This window comes from Sabethes cyaneus, chromosome 1 (genome assembly GCF_943734655.1).
Source record: "Sabethes cyaneus chromosome 1, idSabCyanKW18_F2, whole genome shotgun sequence".
NCBI lineage: Eukaryota > Metazoa > Arthropoda > Insecta > Diptera > Culicidae > Sabethes > Sabethes cyaneus.
Window position 1 is genome coordinate 155281009 of NC_071353.1, and position 14824 is coordinate 155295832.

The following is a 14824-nucleotide window of genomic DNA, read 5'->3' on the forward strand; positions in this document are numbered from 1 at the left end:
GTTAGAGGCCTTTGTAAGCCGAGATGTTTTGAATTACTCAAGGAGCTTCATCAGGCTGTGCTCGGAGGGCCAGTAGACTTAGATTACCACGAATAATACAATAAATTTCTGGAAAAAGAGAACATACAATAAACAAGTGTTAAATAATAAAATATATTCCAACATACCCACCGGTTTCAGCGACGTAATTTTTTTCCGTTCGACAGACTGAATAGAATGTGATAGATAGGGCAATTTCTACACCATTTAGCAACCCAGAACCCAGTGCAGTTTCGAATTAATCGTATCTAACATGTTTAGTAGAGGAATTAAATGCTTACCCGATAAGAGTGTCCAAAGTATGAATGATGATTTGAAATATGCTTTCACAACTCACAATGCGCACCGCAACCTCCTTTCGGGGTCGCTAAATCATTACGATTCAACCCCCCCGCGTTCAGGGCGGGGGGAGAGTGTTTTGCTTTTTTCAAAGTGATTTATTTGCTTCCTTTCTTCGCTCTCTTATTATATCGCATTTCGTTTTTCACGTTCTTTTCCTTTTTGCTCTCGTTCTCTCTCTCTCTCTCTTTGTTTGATTCGCGTGTCAGGATTTTCCGGCCTTTACCGGTTGAAATTTCTTCTTGTATTCGTCGGTTTGCATTTTCGGTCTTCTCTTTCTTTCTTTACGCTTAGGTTCCGCGCGTTCGTTTTTCCGTTCCGTTCACGACACAGGGCACTATAATAGCAGGGTTTGCGCAACTCTTGTGTATTTTAGAACTCTCTCTCTTTCTCTCGTTTGTTTTTTCTGCCTGGTTTTTTTTTTCTTCCGCTTGGATTCTTCTCTTGGTTTGGTTTTGCAGTTTAGTACGAAAATATATACGATTATTTTCCTTTCGTTTTTGTGTTTTTTTTTTGTTTCTTCTTTGTATTGTTTCAATAAATATGATCATATAGTTACTCTTAAATAGGTTTTCTTTTTTATTTACTTTCGATTTACTTTTTACTCATGATTTACTAGATGTAATTTATTATTTTTTCCTTTTTTTGCAGATATTCGTCGGTTCAAATTGAAATAGTCGCTGATGGTTTTTTTTCTTCTTCTCTTTAGTTATGTGTGTTTGTATGTTATTTACGCTTAATAGTATAGGTTCATAATGCTAGAAGAGAATTTGCTTTACTTTTGTTTTTTTTCTGCTAAAACTGTGTGTTTATGTGTGAGTGAGTAGTGACTGCTTTTGAGTTGCGTCTTCGTTTCGCAACACGAAATAGGTGAATGCTTTTGTTTTTTTTTCTTTTGCAAATGAGTTGTTCAACACACGCACTTTAACCGTTTTGCTGTTAATTCGAGAGAAAATCTTTCTTTTGAGTGTTGTTGTACCGGCGCGGTTTGGAGCTGCTGTTCAAAAACAACGGAGAGCAACGTGCGTGTGTGTGAGTGTGAGTGGCTGCGGCGTGCGGGCGGCGAACGCATGAAACTGTTTTTGCTAAACTGTACGAGCTTTTTATCTAGGTTTTTGTTTGTGTTTGATAGCACATAAAGCATGCCATTAGTTTTCTGTTTTGTTTGTAGACTATTTCGACACTTTAAACATTTTTTTTTTATTTTGTTATTTTGCTCCAACTAACAATTAATCACGTGGTTCTGTTTATGTACGATTTTTTACTTCTTCTGATCATTTACTAAACTCTTTATTTGTTTTACCAGCGGCCACTGTGAGTGTGTGTGTACTTTTATTTTTATTTTCGCAACTCCTGAATCATATCGTTTGCTGCTTTCAGTAAAAGGTAGAATGATAAACTAAATCTACCAGATTTTTACGCAAAAATACCTAAATGATAATATACACAGTTATGGTCTGGTTTCTAGTATGAGTTAAACGACTTCTGATTACCAAACGTGACTGTATCGATCGATTCAAAACTACAAAATGATCAACTCAACAAGCTACTGCGTACCAGCAAATGCGTTTTTGTTACTTCTTCTAGAGCATGAATCATGAGTTACAAATCGTTCTAATTGTGAAGAGTGTCGATAAAATCAATTTACATGCGCGTTGGAACTTTTAAGTGTAGTTTTTCCAAGCAACGATTCCAATAGAACCGTTGATTGACAGTCTGAATTAAATTCAGAGTTACAAATTTGGCACAAATGGGCCACTAAAACCGGAAAGAATTTTACGCTTAGAATTTTTCTCTAGAAAAAGCCAAACATTTCCCTTCGATCCATGCATCCTTCCAAACTAAAGAACCCATCTAGCAGCAGTTCTCCGTTCGTTCCGTAAGCTAACACTGAACCTAGCCGTGTTTAGTTTAAACAATAATTCGAATACATAATATAATAATATATACTACCATTGCTGTTGGTTTCTGCTTTGCTTGTTTATCTGCGGTTTAGAATAGTACATGTATAAATAAGAGTAAAGAAACTGAGTCCGTTAATAATTAAAAATCCTACGTATAAAACATGGTTTTCTCGAATCCACTCGATTTGTTCCTCTCCCCCGGATTGTTTAACCATGCTGCCTAGCGCTCCGAAAGAAAGGAACTCCAACCTCTGCGAAGCATCATTATTTGTCCTAATTTACAATTAATTATTACATGTCGTTTTACAGATACACAAAGATACATAAACTGTACTGCTTCTCTTCTTCTCGATTCTCGGACTCGTTCACACAGTATAAACCTCCTCCTCCTCCTCAGCGCTGGGGTTTTCCTCCCCCCAGCGCTTCTACTGACTGCCCTCTCTAGGTAAAATAACTTAATTACATTCACAGAAGAATAAAAAATGACACTTTGTTTGTCACTTTCGATTCAGTTCCACTTTTCAGTTACTAATGAGAATGTGTATAAAATCAAATCACTTATACAAAAACAAACAAACGACCAAAAAAACAGTACTTCCAGAGACGTAAAAACAATAGGTTAAAAATAATAAAAAAAAACTCACTTTCCAATTGCGTGCGGCTTTTTCTGTCCACCTGTCTGCCATCTCATCACATTCATCCCCACAATCATCACACATACATCCACACACTCACACAGACCAACCACCACACTAACACCCAAGCGCAACCGCCCTCCCCGTCATCATTACTGTATTACGCAGCAGGCGCACTTTTTCTTCTTCTTCTCGTCGATGACCACGTGCGACGCGGACTGGGGCCCCGGTATCACCTGATTGCTGACCTGGGTCTGCTGCTGCTGCTGCTGTTGTCCCGGCTGACCCGTCGCTCCGTTCTTGTGTGGCGATGCCGCAGAGGCTGCTGTGGCAGCTCCTCCTCCTCCTCCACCACCTTTCTGAGGTGAGGATTTCGTGCCGTTTGGCTGCTGCTGCTGCTGGCTGCTCTGCAGTTGCGCGGACTAAAATACACGGAAATGGAAGAAGGGTTTTAAATTTTCGACAATAGTTCGGAACAAGCGGGGACTTACTTCGAGCTTAGTCGCAACGCCATCCACTACCGTACTGCCACCGTTTTCCGCCGGGTGGTCGCCGCTGCTGTCCTTTGGTGCGCTACCGTTCAGCAGACTCTGGTCGCCGGTCGGTGTGATTGGTTTGCCACCTGCCAAGGGCACCGGATACAAAAAAACACACATAAAGCATTAATACAACTAAAAACTTTAAATTTCAATTTTCAATTTTTAATTTGCAACCTTGGCAATTTTTAATTTACTGTTTTCAAGTTTTCATTTGTTACTCTTCGTTACTCAAGTTACTCAAGTTTTCATTTGTTACTCTTCGTTCTTTGATCTTGTTTCTCCGTTCTTTCTCATCAATCTTCTCTTTTGCGCTTTTGATTTTCGTTTATTGGAGTTACTCCCGAGGCCCGGGGTAGTGGTTAGCATTTACGCCTCTCATGCCGAGGACCCGATTTCAAATCCCAACTCAGCAAAAGTTACGAATGACCCAAGCTGTTAAAGGTGACCATAATCAAAAATAATTTTTTTGTTCGATCTTTGATTTGTGACTCACGATTTTAAATTTTTGATTTTCGCGGAAAAACAAGACACAACACACAACAACAAGACACAACATTGTTCTTACAAAAAAATTGTGTTAAGTATTGTGTCTTGTTTTTCCGTGTTAAGCGTTCTTACGTTAAGCAAAAGGAATAAATTTATAAGTTTTAATTTTGGATTTTCGATCTTAAATTTTTGATCTTCGATTTTCAATTTTCGATTATCAGTTTTTAATTTTCGATTTTTGATGTTCGATCTTTAATTTCCGATTTTCTATGTTCAATTTACGATTTACGGATTTTGATTTTCAATTTTCGGTTTTTGATAGTCAATTTTCAACTTCTGATATTTGATTTTCAATTTTTTATTTTCAATTTTTATCAAGTTTCAATTTTCCATTTTCCTATTTTCTTCTACTTTTGATTTTCAATTTTCGACTTTCAACTTCCGATTTTCAATATTTAAAGTTTTAATTTTCTATTTTTAATTTTTGATTTTTAATTTACAATTCTCGATCTTCGATTTTTGATTTTCGATTTTCAATCTGTCAAGTTTAAATTATTTATTTTCTATTTTCAATTTTCGGTTTTTGATTTTCGATTTTCTATTTTCAATTTGCAACTTTTAATATTTAATTGTCTATTATCAAGTTTTGATTATCGATCTTCGATCTTAAATTTTCGATCTTTCATTTTCGATTTTGAATATTTCGAGTTTCGATTTTCGATCTTCGACCTTTGATTTTCGATTTTAAATATTTCAAGTTTCAATTTTTGATTTTCAACTTTTGATTTGCTAACTTCGATCTTCGATTTTCGATTTTTGATTTTCAATTTTCAATTTTCAATTTTTCAAGATTCAATTTTCTATTATAAATTTTTGATTTCTGATTTTAATTCTTTGGCATTTTTTCGGCGTCTTATCATCGTATTTTTGTCGTCTTTACACTTTTATTCTCATCAGCTTTTCGCCGTAATCAATTCGTAATCACATTTTCGTCATCCTTTTACCACAGACAAACAGACATAATCAAAAAAAATTACCGTACCTCACATTTAGCCTGAACACTAGCACCATCTATGATCGACATTCCCAAATATTAAATAGTAACATGGGTATCCTTCGAAATAGCAAGTATTTTTTATGGGGAATTCCCCTTCTTTCGTCAAAAACGCCACTTGGACCAAAACGGAGACATTCCCAACTAAGCCCAAATTTGAAACAACGGTTTAATCGGTACGACGAACGGAAAACGAGTGTTATGTCTGTTTGTCTATGCTTTCACTGTCTTTTCGTCGCCTCTTCCCCAGGATCTGTTTTTTCATCGCTCCTATGTTGTCTTTTCATTATCTTATTGTTTATATTTTTCGACACGTCTGTCGTACTTTTGTCATTTTCCCGTTGGCTGTTCGTAATTTTTTAACTCAGTTTTTTCTGCATCTTATGCCGCTTTTTCCACTGCTTTTTATCGCTGTTGTCGTATTCTTGTTGCTGCCTTGGCAACGACATTTTGTTGATTTTTTTTTGTTTCTTTTATCATCATCAAAGTTGTTTTCTTGACTGTTGTTTCGTCGGTTTTTGTTGTCTATATTAGCCATTTTTTCTCGTATTTTGTAAGTTTTTACAGTTTTTTGTCTCTGTTTTGGCGTCTTTTCCTCGTTTATTTTAGTTCGAAAACAGACACTGAAAAAGCCGGCAAGTCGTAGGCGAAATACGTATCTGTCGCGAATAAATATACGCAGTAGAATTTAATTGGAAAGTTTTATTTTTCACTATATTTCAGGTTTCGTATTCTACCAAGACGTTCCAAAAACTTCAAGTCAATTATTTTTGTTGCTGTTTTGGCATCATATTGCCGTATATTCTTCGTTATTTATTATCGTCTTTCGAGGCCGTTCGCCGTTTTTTTGTTGTTTTATTTTATGTATTTGTCGTTCTTTCGTCGTCTTCTTGTCTTTCGTCATCTATTCGTCGTCTTTTTTTGCGTGTTTTGTCGCCTTTTTGAAGCTTTTTAATTGTTTTTTTTTTGTCTCAGCATTACCGCCTTTTTATCGTCTCTTACTCGCCCTTTCTACATCTATTTATAGTCATTTCGTCGTTTTGTATTACCTTTTTTAGCATGTTTTGTTTCTGGTCGGGCATTTTGCGGCAGCTTTCCACTGTATTTTTACGCTGTTTAGCTTTATGTCATCGCCTTTTCTTCGTCTTATTGTTGTCTTTTCGATACCATTTCATTATCTCTTAGTTGTCTTCTATTCGTATATATCGTCTTGTTGCCATCTTTCGCCCACATTTCTGTCGTCTTTTCATAGTTTTTTTCGCCATCATATTAACGTATTTTAGTCGTCTGTTCTACGGTGTTTGAAGCTGCTTTTGGTCTTTTGTCGCTTTTTCGTCTTTCGATTTTGGCATTATAATCGTCTTTTTTGCATTGACGCCTTTTTGTCACTTATGAACTTATTTTATTGTCTTCTTTGTCGTACTTTGTTTATTTTTTTCGCTGTTTTGGTTTCTTTTCCTCATCTTACTGTTTTTTGACCCCTTGTTCTGATTTTTTTGTTCGTATTCGTCGCCTTTTTGTCAACTTTTTATCGCCTTTTGTCGTCATTTCACCGTTTTCTTTTGTTGTATCTTGGTCACTTGTTTGTTGTTAAGACAACAAAAATGTTACCTTTTTATTAGCTTTTCATCGTGTTTTCATTATCGTTTCTAGCATGGTTTGTCGCTTTTTTGACGCTTGTTAACCTCGTTTTGACATGTTTTTTGTTTTTTTGTCGATATTTTGGTGTCTGCATCGCATTTTATGTTGTTTCCGTCGCAATTTCGTCGTTTTTCGTTGTTTCTTTGCCAACTTTTTGTCGCATTTTCGTCATCATCTCATCACTTTTTCAATTTTTCATCGTACTTTCGTCGTTTTTATGGCGTCTCTTCGCTGTTTTTCTTCATATTTTAGTCTTTTTTGCGTTGCCTTGTTGTTTTGTTTTCTAAAGGCTCAAATGTTTAACAATCTTCGATTAACGCGTAAAAAGATTAAACCCAATTAATGCAAATAATGCAAGATTACCAGCTAATTGGTTCTAGAAATAACTATATAGTAGGAAAAGATTTTAAAGTTCTATCGCTCTACAGAAATTATATTGAGAACTATCAAAATGTACGATGAAATTGAAACGAAAATGTTTCGCCTTTGCTATAGTCCAACAGAGAAAATATAAGCGTGAATAAATGTCGATCAGAAAGGAACCGGACACCCTAAAAGTGTAGAATACCATTCTATCAACGTATGAAACGGCAAAGAATTCTATCTGCCGTTAAAAATGCAAATTCATATTGACAACATCGTAACATTGACATAAATCCATTCCCTTTTTAATTCAGTTCTCATTAGAGTAGTAAATTTTATTTGGTCATTTCTTTCCCTCAGTATTCACTAGCGAATGGCAATAAATTTTAACACTTAACGGTTTAGCACAGCTGTGAGAAACAATTATTCTGTGAAAATCCGATGGTCAACTAACCATTTCATCAAAGTATAAACTTGTCAAATAAGCGTAAAACTAAACTTATACTTTGAGTATATACGAAATTTATAATTTACGTCATTTAGCTCAATTTGTGGCAGTACGAAGTTCGCCGGGTCAGCTAGTGGATAAAATAAATGTGCAATGTACGACAAAACGCTTAAATCTTTTTTTAAATATTCGGCACTGGACGTCCGCACTAGTGGGGGTGGGGGGGTTAAACTAAATTACACGACATTACAATTACATTGCTCAGAAGTTTAATTTTTTTCAGTCAGGTTTTGGTTAATTTTAAAAAGCAGGCAGTTTAAAAAACCTAGCTTTGAGATCTAAAATATCAGTCAAGAGTAAGAAAATTAACTTACAACTTAGTTGAGAGATCATTCTGCACTGCAATTCATGAGTGAATTGTTTTGAAGAGTAGAAAACTGAGAAAGACAAACACTGTCACCAGTTCAGTTGTCATATCCATGGGCTGACAGATAAAAGCATACTACCAGGGGTAAAAAAGTGTTTGCGCCAAATACGTTTTTTATTCGCCTTCATGCAGGGCTGTCAATTTTTGCGAGCACTTCCTACGGGTCGTTTCGTCATCGCTCTTCCAAAGCAGCAAGCAGCATTTGTTAAACTCAGCAGTCCAAAAGAAACTGCTACTCGATGCTTCTGAGCTTTACAACGTCGATTTCTCGCTAATCAGGCTTATAAAGAGTCCTATGCACCATTCACACGCGAGTAAGCTCGAACACATGAAGATGATAACCAGTCCTGATCCCGAACCGGACCGCACAGCATCACCACGAAGTTGACAGTGGTGTTCCACGCCTCCTGTTCAACAGATACTGGGCTATCTCCAAAAACACTCAGAAATCGGATCCGAAAGCAATTCTGTTGCTAGGCAAGGAATTACTCACAGGCATCCAGACTGTCAAAAAAGTGTCAACAACTAATTCAACAACTACTCAAACTGACGTTTCGCAAGTGGGCTCGCAACAGTCCAAGCATTCAAGTGGTTCGAGAAAATCTGAGGGACGAGCGTACATTATTAGACATCGAGCCATCTTCGTTGGTGAAATCCCTCAGGGACTACAATGGAACACTCGTGCGGTGAATTTCGTTTCAAGGTGTCGTTGCATAGCGACAGTCTTCCGTTTACCAAGCGAATCGTCCTCTCGGACATTGCACGGCTTTTTGACCTGCTCGGACTCGTCGGCCCAGGGGTGGTACAAGCAAAGTTGTTGAAGAAAGAACTTTGGCGTGAGGGAAAAGCCTGGAAGGAAGGACTCAACGACTCCGCTCTAAGCCGATAAATAGAAGGTCTTTGGACGGGAAGAATTTGGGATCACAATAGTGATACTGATTGATATTAACACTAATGCGCTGATTCATCCATAACTAAAAGCCACAGATATATGCCTTAGTGGACTCATCATAGAGGCAACACAAAATTTCGTGAGAATAGAATTTCGTGATAGGACCTCCAGTGAAATTCTTTTTTGCTACCTTCGTTTGTCTGGTAACCAAGGCTGCTCACGTTGAATGTGTTCTTGATCTATCAAGTCAGTTCATTACCGCTTTAATATGCTTCGTAGCCCGATGGGGGAAACCAGACCTGATCGAGTGCGACAATGCACTAAACTTCTGAGGGGCCAACATTCGGATCTCAGCACCATCAACGCTTCGTAGCAAGCAGCTGTGTTAACGACTATATTGCGTTCAAGTTTATACCACTGAGGTCTCTAAACTTCGGAGGGCTCTGGGAGGCTGCCGTAAAGTCTGTCAAGAAGCATCTCCGGAGCACTCTTGGCTAATCATACAAATTAAACTCACACAGTTTACGGCTGATCCCAACGACCTGGACGCGATCACTCCTGGGCAACCCAGCAGAAGTCACTAATAATAATGGTATCTATAACAGAAGGACACGAAACGAATGTTAACCTAAGAGTGCCTAAGAACGATAACAGCATGCTGGGTCCCGATGTCGATGAAATCCGGCGAGAAATCGATCAACTGAAGCAAGATAGAACCGCCGTAAAGGACCGACTCCCGACGGAACTACACAAAAAAGACCAAAAATCACTAGCAACGGCACTTTACTGGATAATTTTAAGGATTAGGGAGGAGGAGAAACTACCGGTCAACACCGCCTACAAGCCTACAACTAATCAAGCGAATGGAACCAAATTTGACATGTAAGTGGTTTTGGAGGCAAGTTGTTTTTCTATGGTGAATTAAGACCCCTCTCCTCTTTAGAAAGCGAGTTATGACCCATCTCCCTTTTAAGAGGGTGGGCTTCCATGCAAATGAAATGCAAATTTCCTCTTATCTCGAGAACTAATCAAGCAAATAGAACCAAATTTGAAATACAAATTTCCTTATAATTTGAGTACTAATCAAGCCAATGGAACCAAATTTAGCATGTAGGAGATTTTTGAGTCCTGTATTTATTTTATGATAATTAGAGACCTCTCACCCCTGTGGTAGGGGGATATGGACTCTCATACAAATAAAACAGAAATTTTTGCGAAACTCAAAAACTAATCGAACTCGAGAAATTCGAGACTCTTCCATAAAACATTAGTCAATAACAAGACCACAAAAACTATCTATAGTAACACTAGATCGTTCAGGACGAGACGACCGCGAGTGTTGCCGGTGACCCGCCGTCGGAAGCGCCGCCCACTGGGGGGAGGCAACTCCCCGCAGAAATCACTACTGTCTAGGTTTATTTGTTTTCCTAGGTCTACCTGGGTTTCCTAAAATGAGCGATAGCGAGTAAGGAGAGGATCGCGAAATGTTACTTTCTTCGAAAAAGTTTTCCATGAAATGGTACATTCCGCTTAAGGTTTTTCGCAAAATGTAATTCAGCGAAATGTTGTACAATCATGGCGAATATTACTATTCGCTTTCTGGCTATGCAATGAGGGGACAGGGGAGTTGTTTTCTACTTTACTGTGAGGAAAAATTGCAAATTTGTATGTTAAACTACCCATTCCTGGTAACTAATAAGCATTAACATAAGCAGTAAATCAGCATATCTGGCATTTTATACTGAACGTTGTTGTATATAAGCTTTTTGACTGCATAGGTGTTGTAAATTGGCATCGAAAATTGTATTCAAATTCTTCGTGTCGGTAATTAGCTGTAAATTAGCATTGTCAGCACTACAAGAAGGTTATCAGAAAAGTAGCTGTATATTTTGCCAAAATAGCATTTATGTAGCATTTAAGGCGACTTAAATGCTTATTGGCCTGCATTTGAATAGCATTGGTAATGCTTATTGGTTACCTGGGATGCTTTCATAGTTACTTAACTGCCAAAATGAATCATCTAAGGTTGAACTCCTCAGAAACTTGCAAAACTCGAGATTGTGACAACGATCATCCGAGATTCATGATTTATGTACAACACAGGTTAATTTGTGAAAATACGAAGTTTGTCGGGTCAGCTAGTATACATATAAAAATGTTAGCTGGGCGGTCATACATATACAGCAATATTTTTTGAAACGGTGGTTCTATAATTGATGAAGGGACGCTAGGGGAAAGAAATGAAAATTTTTTGGTGAAGAAGTGGAAAGAGCGGAAAGGTGACGAGGGGGCAAGGGGAGTATTGGCAGCTACGTCCGGTTATAATTGTAGATTATAGCTTGGTTCGACCCATGCACCTTCCAGCATTGGACAAAAGGTAGGAATCAATACGACTACTTGATAAGCGTAGCTACCAATACCCCCCCCCCCCCCCCCTCATCACCTTTCCGCTCTTTCCCCTCCTTCACAAAAAATTTTCATTTCTTTCCTTTACCGTCCCTTCAAATCCCTGTCTTTTCCATGCCTGTTTCTATTTCTGATTTTACCTGATTTAACTGCTTCTTTGCGACTTTCTTTTGTTTTGAAGTAGGACAACTTCTTTGATTTCTATATTGGGGTACACTTTAGAAAAACGAAAAGGGAACATGTAACGAAAAGTGGTTATGGTTTGCACGCTTATAACTCATCCGTCAACAGATTCTAGAGATATTGGTAACAATCGATTGGAAATTTTTCAAAAAATCCATTACAACACAGTAGATTACATGTTTTCCTAACAGACGTTTAATAATCGAGAAAATATGAGTCGAATATTTAATATTTCATTATTTGCATTTTTTGCCTTCCCACGTCAGTGCTTCCCTAGCACGGATGACAGAAATATATACGAGATGAGCTATGGGTTAAACTTCCTTTCCTTAGCTTCTTCGGTCACCGGCTTTCGTTGGCGAAACATCAATCGGCAACTAGCTTCCGACGCATCGGACAGCTAGTTTTCGAGACACATCCGTGGCAATTTTAAAGGTTGTATTTGAAACATTGTTTGCCTTTGCCTCGGTGTGCGTCATCAGTCGGTCGCCGGCTTTCATTGGAGACACATCGGCAAGCAGCTAGCTTGCGACTCATAACATCATAAACATAAAAGTCTATCTTGATTACAGATCCTACCAGTAGCGTTTGTCCCATAAACAGTATTCCCACCATTAATCCACACACCAATAACCTATCTGATGGACGAAAGTAGACAATGGACACCACGAGTCAGAAATTTGAGAATTCGAGATTAACAAACGGACCTTTTCAGGTCCACTATTTAAATTAGCTGAAGAGTTGAAATTATGAATTTCTCACATGTAAGAACACAATCTTTTACCTTTCGTTACTCGCGTCAACTCCGATTTATAGGCATGCTAAAACGTAACAGAATTCTCTCGAATACTAATGCCACTTGGTGAAAAACTTATGGAACTGTTTCCACCATTTGAAAGATCTTTGTCTGCGGATCAACCTTACTGAAAACAGTAATTTTATTTATTGCTAGATTCCCGAGATAAAGTCAACGGTTCACAGGTGTTATACAAAATACAACAGCGCAAGTAAACCTTCCGTTACTGCGCAACTGGGGAATCTATTATATGAAATTCGTACAAAAATCACCGGGTTTGGCATTGGGAGACGAATTTTTTTTCGTTAATTTTTATATTCTTTGTATGTTTAGCCTTCTCCCTTTTGGCAGTCTTTACGCCTCACTTCTATAGCTGTTTTTAGCTTGCTTTCAGTTTTATTTCTTTCTTCATTTTAATCCTGCCTTTCATCTAGCTTCTTGTTTTTAACGCTTTTTTTCCCTTAAGTACGTTTATGTTTTCTATTTTTTAGTCTTGTTTTTTTGAATTTTTTTATTTTTGCAATTTCAAATTTTTGTACCGTGACCGCTCCTAATTCTGCGCAGCTCCTAATTCTGAGCATTTTTCTTTATATATGTATTTTTCAAAATTGTGCATAACTGCGTTACCATTGCGTTATTTTTTTATAAATACCTGTTGAATATTACGCCATTATTCACCAAAGAGGCATAATATTTGACAGCGAAATAAATTAAAGTGAAACTGAAAGTACCGTGCAAGCACCATATTCAAAACAGTGCCTAATTCTGAACAGTTGCAAATTTTTCTTAAATATTGACAAAACTCTAGCTATTTAAACTATTTAAATAACTGGAAATAATCAGATGTAGTGATTAAATTGTTTAAATAGCTGGAATTTTGTCAATATTTATGAAAAATTTGCAACTGTTCAGAATTAGGCACTGTTTTGAATATGGTGCTTGCACGGTATTTTATATGTCAGAAAACAATGTCGTTAGCGCCAACGCTAAAACTGTCATTCTAGAAAATTAACAAATTTATGATCGAAATTCCTTGCAATGATCAAATTACCAAGCATAGTTAGAAAGAATAATTAGTTTTAGTCATGTTTTAGAATGATTGCATGCCTTGCTTTCGTTGGAAAAATGCGCCGCAGTAGTGCGCAGATTTAGGCACAGATTTTTTATTCATGTTCCAAATTCTGCGCATTAATGTATCCTTCGAAGAAATCACGAAAGGAAACGCAATCTCATCCAAATGGCTGAGGTATAGAGGCGTGAAATTTCAAGTAGAACCTTTAACTTGCATTGATTGGAATCCTGTGTTGCGACTCGGGGTTCGAACCTACAAGCGCCAATTTATGGAACCATGTTTTCTGATTTTTTTTGAATGTCCAACTTCATGGAGCTATCAGGCAGTGACGAAGGGGTTTCTACATGAAAACACAAGTTTACGGGGTACGCAGAAACCCAGAATCAACTCGCCCTTCACGTTATCGACAATAAAATATTTAAAATAAGCCAATCAAAATGATAACAATATTCCTGTGCCACCTGGACAGCACAAGAACGCCAAATTATGGATTTATTTATTTTATGGTAATGGCTAATGCCGGATTTTTGACGTGCTTTTAGCGTACATAAACAACATGGTATGAGTGTTTATTGTTACTTTTTGGGTGCGCAGAATTAGGAACAAACATGCGCAGAATTAGGAACATGGGCAAGAAAGTGCGCAGAATTAGGCACCGTGGATAAGTTTACAAAACGAAAAATATACTCAATTGTTGGTCGATTTTTAATTCCCATGTTTTTTACCAGATACTATAGACCGTAGCACTACACGTTGCTGCTATCAACGTTATTAATTTAAGTCTAGAATACTTATAATAGCGGAAGAATCATAAAAATGTCTTAACTGCGCAGAATATGGTACGTTCACGGTATATTTACATCATAATATTTTAATTTTAGTGTTAATTCATTGTCTATTCATAATGACCCCCTAGTTAGCTTCGAGTACGATGCTGGTCTACCAAGCCAGTCGTCGTTTGTTCGAATCTCGCCTAGGCGGTGATAGAGTCAGTAAGATCGTTACACTGTACTCTAACAGCCGGTTGTGAAGTCTGTCGATAAAGAAGGCTAATGTCTAATGACGGTTTAATCTCACGGTTTTGCTTTTTATTGTCCGTTCCGTTTCAGTTCAGCTCAATTGTAGATCAATTTCAATTCAATTTAATACATTTTTAATAAGTTTCAATTTAATTTAGTCACTTTAGTTCACTACATTTTAGTTCACCTCCAGTTCAATCAATTTCATTTAGTTTCCATTTTTAACCTACTCAGTTCAAGTTTGTTCAGCAGTTCATCAAGAATTGTATTTCTATTTTAGATTTTCCATTTCTTCAGACAGTTCCAGTTTATCAGAAGTCAAACAATTTATGCCTTCCGGGGGAGGGGGAGGGGCAATGCTTCGATTCACCTCCCTCTTTGCAACACAGATCTGGAATCTCGTGTCTCGTTAACACTCACCTTTGATGAGATTGACAATCTCGTCTGCTTCCCGCGACAGATCTCCACCGGGCCGGAACGGATTATCCCATCCTGATTCGGTGCTGCAAAAAAAGAAATGAAAAAAAAGACCAAGTGAGAAACGGAGTCAAAAGTTAGTTGCTTCAACTTTGTAAGAAGAA

At 37.5% G+C, this 14824-nt stretch overlaps 1 protein-coding gene across 1 annotated transcript in view; it reads right to left on the reverse strand.

Annotated features, from left to right (window-relative positions):
* Nucleotides 1-465: 465 nt before the first annotated feature.
* LOC128732981 (AT-rich interactive domain-containing protein 1B-like) overlaps nucleotides 466-14824 on the reverse strand; it is a 414204-nt gene continuing 399845 nt past the window's right edge. Inside the window, exons 6-8 of the mRNA XM_053826489.1 lie at nucleotides 14664-14746; nucleotides 3409-3539; nucleotides 466-3339 (exon numbers count right to left, since the gene is read on the reverse strand). Of these exons, the coding sequence (XP_053682464.1) occupies nucleotides 3070-3339; nucleotides 3409-3539; nucleotides 14664-14746 (484 nt within the window). The 3' untranslated portion in view covers nucleotides 466-3069. The remainder of the gene's footprint in view (nucleotides 3340-3408; nucleotides 3540-14663; nucleotides 14747-14824) is intronic.